Here is a 14,118-nt window from a genome sequence, read left to right as displayed (position 1 = left end):
TAGCTAATTCTGTGGTTTTAATCAGGTTGCTTGCACAGTGAGTTTCTATTCAAGAGGAGTGAAGGTAGTAGAGTTTGCTCTTATGTCAAATCAGCTCTTGATATTTTATGAGGCACGTTTTTGGTTATTGTTTTCCATGTGAAGCAAACCAAGGCATTGTGACTTTGCCCAGGTTAGTAACATGCACCTGGTAGCAATTTGCAGAACAGCCTGTGTTCTATTTCATCTGTAAGGATTTGTTCCCTTTTGTTCCAACAAGTGAAGGCTCTAAATTAACTAAGATGAAAATGATTCATATAAGAAAGGGCTTGGGTTTTTTTTTTTGGTTACTAGGACTGCAATAATTAATGTGATGCAGGTTGGTTAAGTGCTGAACCTCAATGGATTTTGCAGAATCCCTAAAGGATTACAGATCTGAGAACCAATGTGATGTGCTGCTCAGCACTGTGCAGTTCTTCTTAAACATATGCCTTGATCTAAGTTGTATCCTGCAGGTCTGGATTGGCATACATGGTACAGTTCTTCTGATTGATGATCAGAAGTGGTATTAGCTCTCGTGGACAGAGTTGAAGGTAGCATTCAGGCATCGTGGCCTGTGTCAGGAACAGTGTGGCCAGCAGGACAAGGGAGGTTATTCTTCCCCTGTGCTCAGCACTGGTCAGGCCACACCTTGAGTGCTGTGTCCAGTTCTGGGCTCCTCAATTCAAGAGAGATGTTGAGGTGCTGGAAGGTGTCCAGAGAAGGGCAACAAAGCTGGTGAGGGGCCTGGAAAACAGTCCTGTGAGGAGAGTCTGAGGGAGCTGGGGGTGTTTAGGCTGGAGAAGAGGCGGCTCAGGGGTGACCTCATTGCTGTCTACAACTACCCAAAGGGAGGCTGTAGCCAAGTGGGGTTGGTCTCTTCTGCCAGATGATCAGCGATAGAACAAGGGGACACAGTCTCAAGTTGTGCTGGGGGAAGTCTGGGCTGGATGTTAGGAGGAAGTTGTTGTCAGAGAGAGTGATTGGCATTGGAATGGGCTGCCCAGGGAAGTGGTGGAGGCACCGTCCCTGGAGGTGTTTAGGAAAAGCATGGATGAAGCACTTAGTGCCATGGTCTAGAGTGGATGGGGCTGGGTGCTAGGTTAGACTGCATGATGTTGGAGGTCTCTTCCAACCTGCTTGATCCTATGATTCCACATTCTTTTGTAGATTTAAAATATTTTTGTCTGTATGTGCATTAAAGTTAACATTTGCAAGAAGCATCCATCTTAATTTAGTGCCAGCTGGTGTGTTATAAATGCGCTCTGCAGCCTCCAATGTCAGAAAGGTTCCTTTCACTCAATTGAAATGGTTTTGAATTAGACCTACATGCTTCATTGCCAACTCCAGGAACTCAAAACCCTTGGCAGTGCATGAAAATGAAACTGATCTAAAAATTGTGTGATATATTTCTTTTAAATCAGGCTAACCATTTGATGCAATCTGATTTGCTTTATGAGCTTTGAAGATGGTGAGAGTGGGCATGCTTTCAAGTTTATTTCCTCAGGAAGGAGAGGAAGTAAAATCAAAATGGATAAAATCAGAATGGAAATATTCTGTCTTCAGGAGATTTGGTTTCTGGAGAAATATGAAGTACTAAGAGAACTAGAAATGAGAGAGATGAGGGGAGGATATCTATGTAGATTGTGCACAGCCTTCAGTGCTGGAAATAAGAGTAAGTGTCTTTTGGGGTTTTAGGTGCAGGTGGGGAAGGTTGCACCATGTTAAGTAACACAAAGTACTTTTGCCAGCGTGGACATGGGGGTTGGACTCGATGATCACTTTGGGTCCCTTCCAATCTCTAACATCCTATGATCCAACCTCCTATGACTTGGATACTTGGCTCAATCTCTTCCTGTTGTTTCTTTACTGGCTCTTGATAATCTTTCAAATGTTAAAAACGCTGTTTTCTGCCATCATCCTGCCCTTTTGTGTGTTAGAGTGCAGCCCATTAGAGATGGAGTTCTCATCACTCAGTGCTCTGATAGCATCCTGGCAAGGTTCAGGAACAGTGTGGCCAGTAGGACAAGGGAGGTTATTCTTACCCTGTAATCAACACTCTTCAGGCCACCCCATGAATACTGTGTCCAGTTCTGGGCTACTCGATTCAAGAGACATGTTGAGATAGATACTGGAATATGTCCAGAGAAGAGGACAAATCTGGGGAGGGGCCTGGAGCACAGCCCTGTGAGGAGAGGCTGAGGGAGCTGGGGTTGATTAGCCTAGAGAAGAGGAGACTCAGGACAGACCTCATTGCTGTCTAAAACTCCCTGAAAGGAGGCGGTAGCCAGGTGGGGATTGATCTCTTCTCCCAGGCAAGCCACAACAGAACAAGGGGACACAGTCTCAAGTTGTGCTGGGGGAGGTCTAGGCTGGATGTTAGGAGGAAGTTGTTGGCAGAGAGAGTGATTAGCATTGGAATGGGCTGCCCAGGGAGGTGGTGGAGTTGCCATCCTTGGAGATGTTCAAGAAAAGCCTGGCTGAGGCTCTTAGTGCCATGGTCTAGTTGATTGTCTAGGGCTGGGTGCTAGGTTGGACTGGATGCTCTTGGAGGTCTCTTCCAACCTGGTTGATTCTATGAACCCAGCCCCAGGCTTTCCACAGAGATATGCCTATGTTGTGCAAGTGTCCAAGGTAGATGTGCCTCTGAGCAGCTGGTGCTTCAGACCTACAGTTACATTACTGTTGCAACTCTGAAAGGCTTTCTTCATTTAGTTGCACTTTGTCAGATTAAACTTGAATGAGCAATTACTGCTCTCGGTGAACTGCAGTTAACAGGGACAAATTACAGTAGATTAACCTTTATATATATGAAAAGACATGTTGTTTTGGAGAACCTGGTTTTGTTTTCATTCAGTAGTTCCTTAGCACATTTGTGATAGGCAAATGAGACTCAAAAGTGTGAGGGTGAAATTTCAGTAATCCTTAAATGCTTCCAAGATTTTATATTTTCTGAGGAGAATGAACCATGGTGGAATAGGAGCTTATAGCTTCACCAGTGACTAACAACTTGTGGAAGACTGAACAGGTTCAGTTCATCATGTCCCAGACTTTCTGAGGGACCCAGTGCAGTTCCCTGCCACACAGAATCACAGAGTCACACTGAACTGAAGAGAATGAGATGTTCTCAAGTTCATGCGTGGCAATTTCATTTACCTGTTGTTTGGGTGCACATCCTGTAACACACCATCATGTTGATTCAGACTGAGCATTCTCTGCTTTCAACCTCTTAGAATCATAGAATCAACCAGGTTGGAAGAGACCTCCAAGATCATCCAGTCCAATCTATCCCCCAGCCATATCCAGTCAACTAGACCATGGCACTAAGTGCCTCAGCCAGTCTCTTCTTGAAGATCTCCAGGGATGGTGCCTCCACCACCTCCCTGGGCAGCCCATTCCAATGCCAATCACTCTCTCTGCCAACAACTTCCTCCTGACATCCAGCCTAGACCTCCCTCACCACAACTTGAGACTCTGTCCCCTTGTTCTACTGCTGCTTGCCTGGCAGAAGACACCAACCCCACCTGGCTACAATGTCCCTTCAGGTAGTTGTAGACAGCAATGAGGTCACCCCTGAGCCTCCTTTTCTCCAGGCTAAGCAACCCCCGCTCCCTCAGCCTCTCCTCATAGGGTTTGTGTTCCAGCCAACCTTCCTGTCTAAAGAGCCATAAAAGCAGAGGAACCTCCTGTTTCGCTCTCTCTGCTCCCTGCCTTCCTGTATACCACCATCATCATCCTGTTCCTGTTTCTCTTTTGTTTCACCATGTGGCCATCACCCACGAGGCAGACAAAGCCATCACCATCACAATCAGGTTGTATTTATACATGTTGTGTTTGCTTGCCCTTCCCTACCCTTTGTAACTTCCCTACCTCAGTGTTGCAGGCTGCACTGCCTGCTATCACTGCTTGCTGCAGGCCACGGTAAACAAGCCCATAGACCGATATGGTGTTGGGCCTGCCATGAGGGAGGCTTCAGAAACGATTCAATAGGAATGGTGATTGGATACTGGAATGGGCTGCCCGGGGAGGTGCTGGAGCCGCTGTCTCTGGAGCTGTTCAAGGCAGGATTGGACGTGGCACTTGGTGCCATGGTCTAGCCTTGAGCTCTGTGGTAAAGGGTTGGACTTGATGATCTGTGAGGTCTCTTCCAACCCTGATGATACTGTGGTACTGTGAATTATGCAGAAGCTCGTTTATTGATCATAACAGCCTAAATTTATACACTCAGCCAGTAGAGCACTGTTGTGGAGGCAGGGAATTAATGTGGCCGAGTCAGGAATTTTTATGCAAAAATAGGTTGTTTTATTTTCCCAAAACCTGCCCCCAAAACTATATATACAAAGATTAATTTAGTTTAATTAACAGATTCAGTTGCTTGAGAATATCTACAGGGATGCCATCGGCAACCAGCAATAGAACAAGGGGACACAGTCTCAAGTTGTGCCAGGGTAGGTATAGGCTGGATATTAGGAAGAAGTTCTTCACAGAGAGAGTGATTTCCCATTGGAATGGGCTGCCCAGGGAGGTGGTGGAGGCACTGTCCCTGGGGGTCTTCAAGAAAAGCCTGGCTGAGGCACTTAGTGCCATGGTCTAGTTGATTGGATAGGGCTGGGTGCTAGGTTGGACTGGATGATCTTGGAGGTCTCTTCCAACCTGGTTGATTCTATGATTCTATTTTGGAAGTGAGAAGTTGGAAAAGGCTTTAGCTATTAATTAATAGTGTTTTCTTACTAATAAAGCTGAGCCAAAATAACTCACGATCAGGCTGACTTCGTCCTGCAGCCTGCCCCTCTCCGTTCCCTTTCAGCAGCTGCAGGAGGGTCGTTAAGAGTCGTTAGGCTTTCACAAAGGTGTCAGTGGGTGAAGCAGTCTTTGAAGCTTTTCTGTATCCAGGCCAGGTGAGATGTGGGGGGGAGAACTCTCAGGAAGACACAAGCATTCAGGCAGGAATGAACTCCAAGGCGGGAACCCCCAAAGGCAGGAAGCCCCCAATATTTATGCCCTCTCTAGACAAAGATAAGAGTTACCACTTCCTTAGGCGCGAAAGGGCACAGCCAATCCCAGCCCGATTCCAGCGCGGGCACTGCATGGTGCAGGAAGTGTCCCTGTTCACCCCCTTCACGCCTGCAGGGCAAGGCTGGCGTGGGGGAAACAGGCAGCTTTTCCTCTCCCATTCAGCCACAGAGGGAGAGGAAGTTAGGGGTACACAGGACTCCAGGACAAGCACACACCTACACATTAGCATAATTAGTCAGGGATGACCCACCACATCTGCATAAGTTATAGAATAGAATCATAGAATCAACCAGGTTGGAAGAGACCTCCAAGATCACCCAGTCCAACCTATCCCCCAGCCCTATCCAGTCAACTAGACCATGGCACTAAGTGCCTCATCCAGTCCTCTCTTGAAGACCTCCAGGGACGGTGCCTCCACCACCTCCCTGGGCAGCCCATTCCAATGGCAAGTCACTCTCTCTGTGAAGAACTTTCTCCTAACATCCGGATTATACTTTCCCTGGCACAACTTGAGACTGTGTCCCCTAAGTCCACACCTTGTTGTTCTCGTTAGCGAAGGTCCATTATTTACCCCTTCTGAGATAAGGTGGCCAGCTGCATGTGAGACCCAAGGTCTGCTATTACAAGGATCTGCCTGTTGTCACTTCACTCCATTCCCATGGCAGTCCTGCACCTCTTCTGCATTCTGCATTTCCACACCTCAGATAGCTTTTTAAGTTATTGTTAAACTTTTTTTTTTTAACTTCCAAATGGGGTGAGATTTGGGTGTGCTTACCTTTTCCTCTCTCTCCACTCCTAATTCCTTGTGATGGTTTGGGTGTTCCCCACCCCCCCACACTTTAGAAGGTACCCAGACTAGTCTCAGCTGGCTCTGGGAATATAAATGAAGCTATTTATTTACAGCTAGCACAATATACAAGCAGATAGTTACAGTATATACAAAATTATGTACAGAAATATACAAGGTAAAAGTAATACAGAAGCACAACTCCCCTCCCAGAAACCTGAGTCCCCAGGAGGGGCTCTCAACCACCCCTGCACCTTCCCCCTGCCGCTCTCAACCTTACCCCAGTCCTAAAGAAGAATGGAGGTTCAGCCAAGAGGTTAAGAAGCAAAGGTGAGTGGCAGGTGAGTTTAGGGAGATGCAGCTCAGTCAAAGCCCAGCCCGAGAGTGAAAACAAAAAATGGCAAGAGTGTTGTCCAATGTTTGCTTTCTTCTTGTTCAGCAAGACTCTGAGGGAAGCAGACATCACCATTGTTTTCCTTTCACAGCCTCTAATCTACTTCTTTTTCACCAAAACATTCTATCCTGCTTCAAACTAGCACATTCCTTTTCTTTTGGGGAAGAAAGGGGAAGAGGGAAGGGCACTCTATAAAAATTGTTATTGGTTCTATCAAATTCCTTTGAGTCTCTGGAAATTTAAACTAGAACTGAGGCAGTTACCTTTTAACGCACCCATCCTGCTGTTTTTCAGGTAAAGGGGATGTGTTTGGTGATATCTTCTGGAAGGAAACCAGTCTGGCCCACGCGTGTGCCAACGTGCGGGCCCTGACCTACTGCGACTTACACATCATTAAACGAGAAGCCTTGCTGAAAGTGCTGGACTTCTACACTGCTTTTGCAAACTCCTTCTCGAGGAACCTCACGCTCACCTGCAACTTGAGGAAACGGGTAAGGTGACAGCATCTTTCCCCCCCCCCCCACTCCCTTTCTCTCACCAGAAGGTTGCATGCTCTTGCAGACTGTTTGCAGTGTTGAACAACCCCCAGTTTACTCTTGGTGTTTTCAGGTCACTGCTGATGAACTGGCCTTTCAGTAAATGTTGTCGCTGTCTCTTAATGATGGCTCAATAAAAGCTACCTGTAGATTTGCAGCTCAGAAGCAGTCCTGGCAGGGTGATGTATGGATTACATTGTCCTTCTGTTCACAGTTGCTGGGTTTTGGCTTCTTTTGCCCATTGCACAATATATCAAGTTATATTTTATAGTCTGCTAAAATCCAGGTTCTCCGTTCCTCAGAGGTGTGGTTTAGAACCTTGTCTGCTAAGATATAGGTCAGAGGACATTCTGATGAATCTGCATCACATAAACTAACTAGGAGAAACTTATGAGAAGAGGCTGAGGGAGCTGAGGTTGTTTAGCCTGGAGAAGAGGAGGCTCAGAGGTGACCTCATTGCTGTCTACAACTCCCTGAAGGGAGGCTGTAGCCAGGTGGGGTTGGTCTCTTCTTCCAGGCAATCAGCAACAGAAGAAGGGAACGCAGTCTCAAGTTGTGCCAGGGGAGGTCTAGGCTGGATGTTAGGAGGAAGTTGTTGTTAGAGAGAGTGATTGGCATTGGAATGGGCTGCCCAGGGAGGTGGTGGAGTTGCCACCCTTGGAGGTCTTGAAGAAGGGACTGGCTGAGGCACTTAGTGCCATGGTCTAGTTGATTCTCTAGTGCTGGGTGCTAGGTTGGACTGGATGATCTTGGAGTTCTCTTCCAACCTGATTGATTCTATGATTCTCTTCTATTAAAGTATTAATACCTGCTTCTCTCACTTGCATAGTTTAGAATTTTAATATGGCAAGGTTAATAAAGCTTGGTGGTGATTTTACATTCACTGCTCTCCTTCTTAAACCCTCCTGCTCATTTTCTAATCAATCAGCAATGCTCACTATCCGTTAGTCCTTTCAAAGAACACTCCATCTAAAAATTAATTAGCTATAAGGACATATCTTGAGAAGAGGTTAAGGGATTCTTTAATTCACATTGCAGTTGCAAAATTTAATCTTTATGATTTCTTTTTTTTTTTTTTTAAGATTGATGAGGGGTGTATAAATTTCATTTGCATAGAGAAATCTTGTAACAATGATTTATAGATTATTAAGCACTAACTGTGATCCTCTAGCTGCAGAAGCACATTTTTCTGCATCTCCTCCGATAGTGTACCAAGGCTACATCAGTAAAACAGATAGTTTTGGTCTCTGCAGTAACAGGATTTCAGTCCAACTAGGATTTTACTTTTCCAGAGAAGGGCAACAAAGCTGTTGAGGGGCCTGGAGCACAAATCCTATGAGGAGAGGTTGAGGGAGCTGGGGGTGTTTAGCCTGGAGAAGAGGAGGCTCAGGGGTGATCTTATTACTGTCTACAACTACCTGAAGGGGCATTGTAGCCAGGTGGGGGGTGGCCTCTTCTCCCAGGCAACCAGCAATAGAACAAGGGGACACAGTCTCAAGTTGTGCCAGGGTAGGTATAGGCTGGATGTTAGGAGGAAGTTCTTCCCAGAGAGAGTGATTGGCATTGGAATGGGCTGCCCAGGGAGGTGGTGGAGGCACCGTCCCTGGGGGTCTTCAAGAAAAGCCTGGCTGAGGCACTTAGTGCCATGGTCTGGTTGATTGGTTAGGGCTGGGTGATAGGTTGGACTGGATGATCTTGGAGGTCTCTTCCAACCTGGTTGGTTGATTCTATGATTCTATGGTTTTCCTCTAGAGGACTCAAAAAATGCTTCTTTCTAAGGATGTTTAATTTTTAGTGCCATCCTTGTCCTCATTGTACACCAAGCATGGCATAAAACACCCATGGCAAAAAGCAGCTGCAGTCCTCCTCTGCCTGTGCTGGAGTCTGAAAGAGTTGAATTGTAATCAAGTTTGGTTCCAGTTTGTCAGTTTACCTCTGACTTGAAGGTTCTTAACTCTGCTTCTGAGCTGAAGAAGGGCCTTGGGGCTTGCAGGCTGGTTTGTGGTTTCTAGCTTATCACTTCTCTGACAATAAGATGTCCTCCAAGCCTTGACGTCAGCATATCCCCCTTGCCATCTTACCTGCCTGAGATGTGGCACCAGCTACAATCCCACAATGACAATTCTTGCTCAAGCGTTGCCAACAGTGACTTAATGGGACAAGATAATGCTACATGGATTGTGCTAAAACTTATTCTTTCCTTCTTAAATCCATCAACCTGACACTTCAGCTTGTTTCCTGGGACTCTCCTTCCCCTACTCATTGCGTGCAGCAAAAATACGTATCTTTTCCTGACGTGCAGTGTGGTGGAGGTCGGAGCTCTTGTCCAGGGATGCATGTGGGGCATAGCCTTCTGCCTGGGGTTTTGTGGATTTTGTTCTCTCCCACACACCTTTGTTAGAGAAAATTGATTCCCCTGCAGGGCCCTGGCACAGAGAGTCACCCGGGTGGAAACACTCATGAAGATCAAGTCTGCGGTACAGATACCTGCTCTCTACCTCAGTGTTAGATATATTGACTTTGCCATGGGGGCAGTGACTTACAACAAGAAAGACAGCAGGTCTAAAGAGACACTGGATTTTGCAGCAAGAAAGGAAATGTTGGTTAGCAGCATGTATGGGCATTACGTGAGGGCAGATGGAGAGTCAAAGGAAGATTCTTTCGATGTGGTACGTGCAGGGTGGAGGTGGGGGTTGGTCTCTTCTGCCAGGAACCAGCAGAAGAACAAGGGGAGACAGTCTCAAGTAGTGCTGGGGGAAGTGTAGGCTGGATGTTAGGTAGAAATTCTTCACAGAAAGAGTGATTTGCATTGGAATAGGCTTCTTGGGGAGGCGGTGGAGTCACCGTCACTGGAGGTGTTTAAGAGGAGGTTGGCTGAGGCACTGGTGCCATGGTCTAGTTGACTGGATAGGGCTTGGTGCTGGGTTGGACTGGATGATTTTGGAGGTCTCTTCCAACCTGGTTGATTCTATGATTCTGATTCTATGAAAAGCTGTGAAATTATGTTAAAGCTACACACTGGTCACCTTTTGTAGCCCATGAGGAATGGTTCTGCCAGAAGGCAATTATCAGGCCAATCCTCAGTGTCCAGTCTGGTGTGATAATACCTTGAATACTGTGTCCAGTTCTGGGCCACTCAATTTAAGAAAAGTGTTGAGGTGCTTGAACATGTCCAGAGAAGGGCACCAAGGCTGGCGAGGGGGCTGGAACACAGTCTGGCGAGGAGAGGCTGAGGCAGCTGGGGCTGTTTAGCCTGGAGAAGAGGAGGATCAAGAGTGACCTCATTGCTCTCTACAACTACCTGAAAAGAGGTTGTAGCCAGCTGGGAATTGGTCTCTTCTGCCAGGCACCCAGTGACAGAGCACAAGGATGCAGCCTCAAACTGCCAGGGTAGGTTTAGGCTGGATGTTAGGAAGAAATTCTTCACAGAAAGAGTGATTGGCATTGGAATAAGCTTTCTGGGGAGACGGTGGAGTCACCATCCCTGGAGGTGTTTAAGAGGAGGCTGGATGAGGCACTTAGTGCCATGGTGTAGTTAATGAGAAGGGTTAGGCGATAGGTTGGAATTGTTCATCCTAGAGGTCTTTTCCAATCTGGTTAATTCTGTGATTCTGTGATAAAACCTTTCCCAGTCTGTTGACTTTTGAGACAGAGTCCATAATCTCTGACTTTTAAATACCTAGGGTGCATCAGATTAACTCCATTTACAGTGTCTCTCACAGTTTTTACTAGAGAACTGTTTTAGGAGGACTCTTATCACAGGATGTTAGGGGTTGGAAGAGACCCAAAGAGATCATCGAGTCTAACCCCCCTGCCAGAGCAGGACAATCCTATCTAACACAGATCACATAGGAACACATCCAGACAGGCCTTGAAAGGCTCCAGAGAAGAAGACTCCACGACCTCCCTGGGGACCCTGTCCCAGTGCTCTGTGACCCTTACAGTAAAGAAATTCCCCTTGTGTTGAGGCAGAACCTCTCGTGCTGCAACTTACACCCATTGCTCCTTGTCCTATCACAGGGAGCAGTGAGCAGAGCCTGTCCCACCCCTTCTGGCCTTCAGGTACTTATAAACATTTATCAAATCTCCTCTCAGTCTTCTTTTCTCCAGACTAAACAGCCCCAGGTCCCTCAGCCTCTCCTCATAAGCCGTGCCCTCCTGTCCCCTAATCATCCTCTGGACCCACTCCAGCAGATCCCTGTCCCTCTTCAACTGGGGAGCCCAAAACTGAACACAGTATTCAAGATGAGGTCTCAGCAGGGCAGAGTAGAGGGGGAGGAGAACCTCCCTTGATCTTGCAGTAAGATGTGCTGAGCCAGAGCCAGCTTTGCAGAAATTCTGTTATTGTTCTTAGGTGCAAAATAAATCATGCTATTTTCCACACCAGGCACACAGTCTGAGTCCTGTTACGTAAGGTTACTCAGGAGATAGTTTCTAAACCTCATACCTGCTGAGAGCATACATGCTTTCCTGTTGGGCACAAACGTGTTTGATCTTGAGTTTCTCTCATAGGAAAAGCAATGCCACCCAGGACACTTTCATTAGGCGAACAGAAAAGAGTTGTTCAGGTAGTGAGATTGGACTGGCAGAGCTGTGCTGCACTGCAGTCCTGTAATCTAAATGGAAAGAAAATCATTGTCTCCCTAATTGATTTCAGCAGAAATATACTTAGCACTTTCTCTACGTAATCATCACTCACAAAGTTAGACATTTAATTATAACAAAAATACACTCCTTGCAGCTCTGTGCTCAAGGAAATGGCTGAGCTCACCATCAAAAAATATAGAGACAGAGTTGTCTTGTCATCAGGTCTGCTCTCCAAAATGCACAGAGATGTGTAAGGGTGCACACACGCAGACACATTTGTGCTGGACTGTCCCTCAGCCAGCACTTAGCCATAGTGCTTTGACTGCAAAACAATTTAGACATTCAAAAGGCTAATAAATTAATGATAGTACTGAGCACAAAAGGTTAGTTCCACATGAGAGGGAAGAGAAAGTCTCACTGAAGTGGGAAAGTAATGTTTCCTCATTCCCAAATAACATCTAGAGGCCTGGCATGTTGAATGACCTACTTAAGACATCTGCTCAGCATGCTTTAGCAGCGCTGGGTTTTCTGTTGTCTTTTCTGTGTTAGGTGGCTCAGCCATCGTGCTGCGTTTATGAGCCCGTAAAGTGAGCGTGCCTGATCGCTTCTTCGAGCTGCAGTCATCTCTCCTGCCCAGGCTGGAGAGGTGACTTTTAATCTGTAATTGCAAAGTATTGCAGTGTGTCATGTTTCGTGCTCTGAAATCTTCATGGCACATTTTCGATGAAGCTGGTGAAAGGCCTGGAACACAAACCCCATGAGGAGAGGCTGAGGGAGCTGGGGGTGTGCAGCCTGCAGAAGAGGAGGCTCAGGGCTGACCTCATTGCTGTCTACAACTACCTGCAGGGAGACTAAAGCCAGGTGGGGTTGGTCTCTTTTGCCTGGCACCCAGCAATAGAACAAGGGGACACAGTCTCAAGTTGTGCTGGGGGAAGTACAGGTTGGATGTTAGGAGGAAGTTGTTGGCAGAGAGTGATTGGCATTGGAATGGGCTGTCCAGGGAGGTGGTGGAGTTGCTGTGCCTGGAGGTGTTGAAGCAAAGCCTGGCTGAGGCACTTAGTGCCATGGTGTAGTTGATTGTCTATGGCTGGGTGCTAGGTTGGCCTGGATGAACTTGGAGGTCTCTTCCAAGCTGTTTGATTCTGTGATTATATGGTTAATAATGTCCAATTCATTAAGTGCTTTTCAAGATTTTATGCATCTGGAGGAGAGCCTCTCTATATGCCAGAGCTATGGAGCTTGACCTGAGAAGTGGAGCCCAAAACAGACTTCTCAGAGGCTCAGATCTGTATAAGTGAATGTACATTTTATTGATGGTCAAGATTCAGAAATTAAGATGCTTTTCAAGATTTTATGCATCTAGAGGAGAGCCTCCCTGTATGCAGAGCTATGGAGCTTGACCTGATGAATGGAGCCTGAGACAGACCTCTCAGAGGCTTAGATCTGTGTAAGTGAATATGCATTTTATTGATGATCAAGATTCTGGAAGGAAGGCCTCCATCAAGGTCCTAAATGTGATCCCACAAAATTCAAGTGTTCAGCTGAAATAATTTTAAAGTTTGGGTTCGTTTATTCCTCCTTTTCTCATCATTGCTTCCATGTGCACCACCTAATGCCCAGCCTCCACCTGACTGCTAGACCAGCACCATCTGTGCCAGCACAGGGAAAAATCGAACTGAAATTTTAGCCTTCCTGAAATCACAGCTAAAATTCTTCTGTGCTTCAGCAGAGCAAAGGTTCCCCCCCAGCTTTTAAGGTACATGGTCACACACTGCTATTTTCTACCATGAAGAAAATGAGCTCTGTTAAAAGACTGAGTCAGGAGCAGCCAGGAGAGAGGACAATTATCCGGATAGGACCTCTGGTGCATTTGCTTCTGGAAGGTGTGATGAAGAATGAAGCAAGGAAATGTGAAGAGAAATGAGTGCCTTTCAGGCAGTGAAATAGCATCCAGAGAGGCTCTGTTGTTGTTTTCAGTGACTCTCCTGCAGCCAGGGACAGCGCTGTGAGTGCTGGAACTAATTCCTCCAGCACACTGAACCTCTGGGGCTTTTTTAGCTAGGGTTTTGCCATCAGACAGTCTTAGCATACATGTCCTATTTTTCTTGCTATGTCAGATGAGAGTCATTTAATTGTAAATTGGCTTTCTGGTTTTGCTTGAGATTTTAAGGCATTGTGTGACATCTCTTGACTGAATCACTCCTCGCTTCTCTGCCCACAGTGTTTGGAAAAGCTTTATTTTCATTGGAATTCTGTGGTTGTGTTTGCTAAAAGTGAAGATCATAGCAAAGTTCGTTCAAGATTCCCCTTCTTATTGATTTTTAAGACTTTTCAAATGATGTGCCATATTAGCAAATGTTCTGCTGCAGAAGCAGTGCCAGAGACAGAAAGTTTATTGGCCTTTGCTTCTGAAGGTTGTGTCTTCTGGTGAACCTAAGGACTTTTGCAGGCTTTGAGTTCTGAAATCCCTTCACAGTTGCAGCAGCTTAATGTAGTCTATCTGGAGTGCAGCAAGGCCTTTGACACAACAGGCTCCTGGCAAAGCTGGCAGCTTGAGGCTTGGACAGATTCACTCTGATATGGGTCAAGAACTGGCTGGAGGGCTGGGCCCAGAGAGTGGTGGTGAATGGTGCCACATCCAGTTGGAAATTGGCACTAGTGGTGTGCCCCAGGGATCAGTGCTGGGCACAGTCCTGTTCAATAATTTTATTGATGATTTGGACCAGGACTGATGAGTCCAGCATCAGTAAGTTTGCAGATGACACCAAGCTAGAAGCAGG

At 46.5% G+C, this 14,118-nt stretch overlaps 1 protein-coding gene across 2 annotated transcripts in view; it reads left to right on the top strand.

Annotated features, from left to right (window-relative positions):
* KCNH5 (potassium voltage-gated channel subfamily H member 5) overlaps positions 1 to 14,118 on the top strand; it is a 233,438-nt gene that overhangs the window by 187,334 nt on the left and 31,986 nt on the right. The window contains exons 10-11 of one of the 2 annotated variants that reach the window (XM_064156112.1): positions 6,510 to 6,706; positions 6,825 to 6,986. In XM_064156112.1, the coding sequence (XP_064012182.1) occupies positions 6,510 to 6,706; positions 6,825 to 6,854 (227 nt within the window). In that variant the 3' untranslated portion in view covers positions 6,855 to 6,986. Of the gene's footprint in view, positions 1 to 6,509; positions 6,707 to 6,824; positions 6,987 to 14,118 lie in introns of those variants that run through there. The other variant, XM_064156043.1, reaches the window with a different exon arrangement.

The sequence above is a fragment of the Pogoniulus pusillus genome, chromosome 1 (genome assembly GCF_015220805.1).
Source record: "Pogoniulus pusillus isolate bPogPus1 chromosome 1, bPogPus1.pri, whole genome shotgun sequence".
NCBI classification, from domain to species: Eukaryota; Metazoa; Chordata; class Aves; order Piciformes; family Lybiidae; genus Pogoniulus; species Pogoniulus pusillus.
This window is presented reverse-complemented; position numbering and strand designations above follow the sequence as displayed.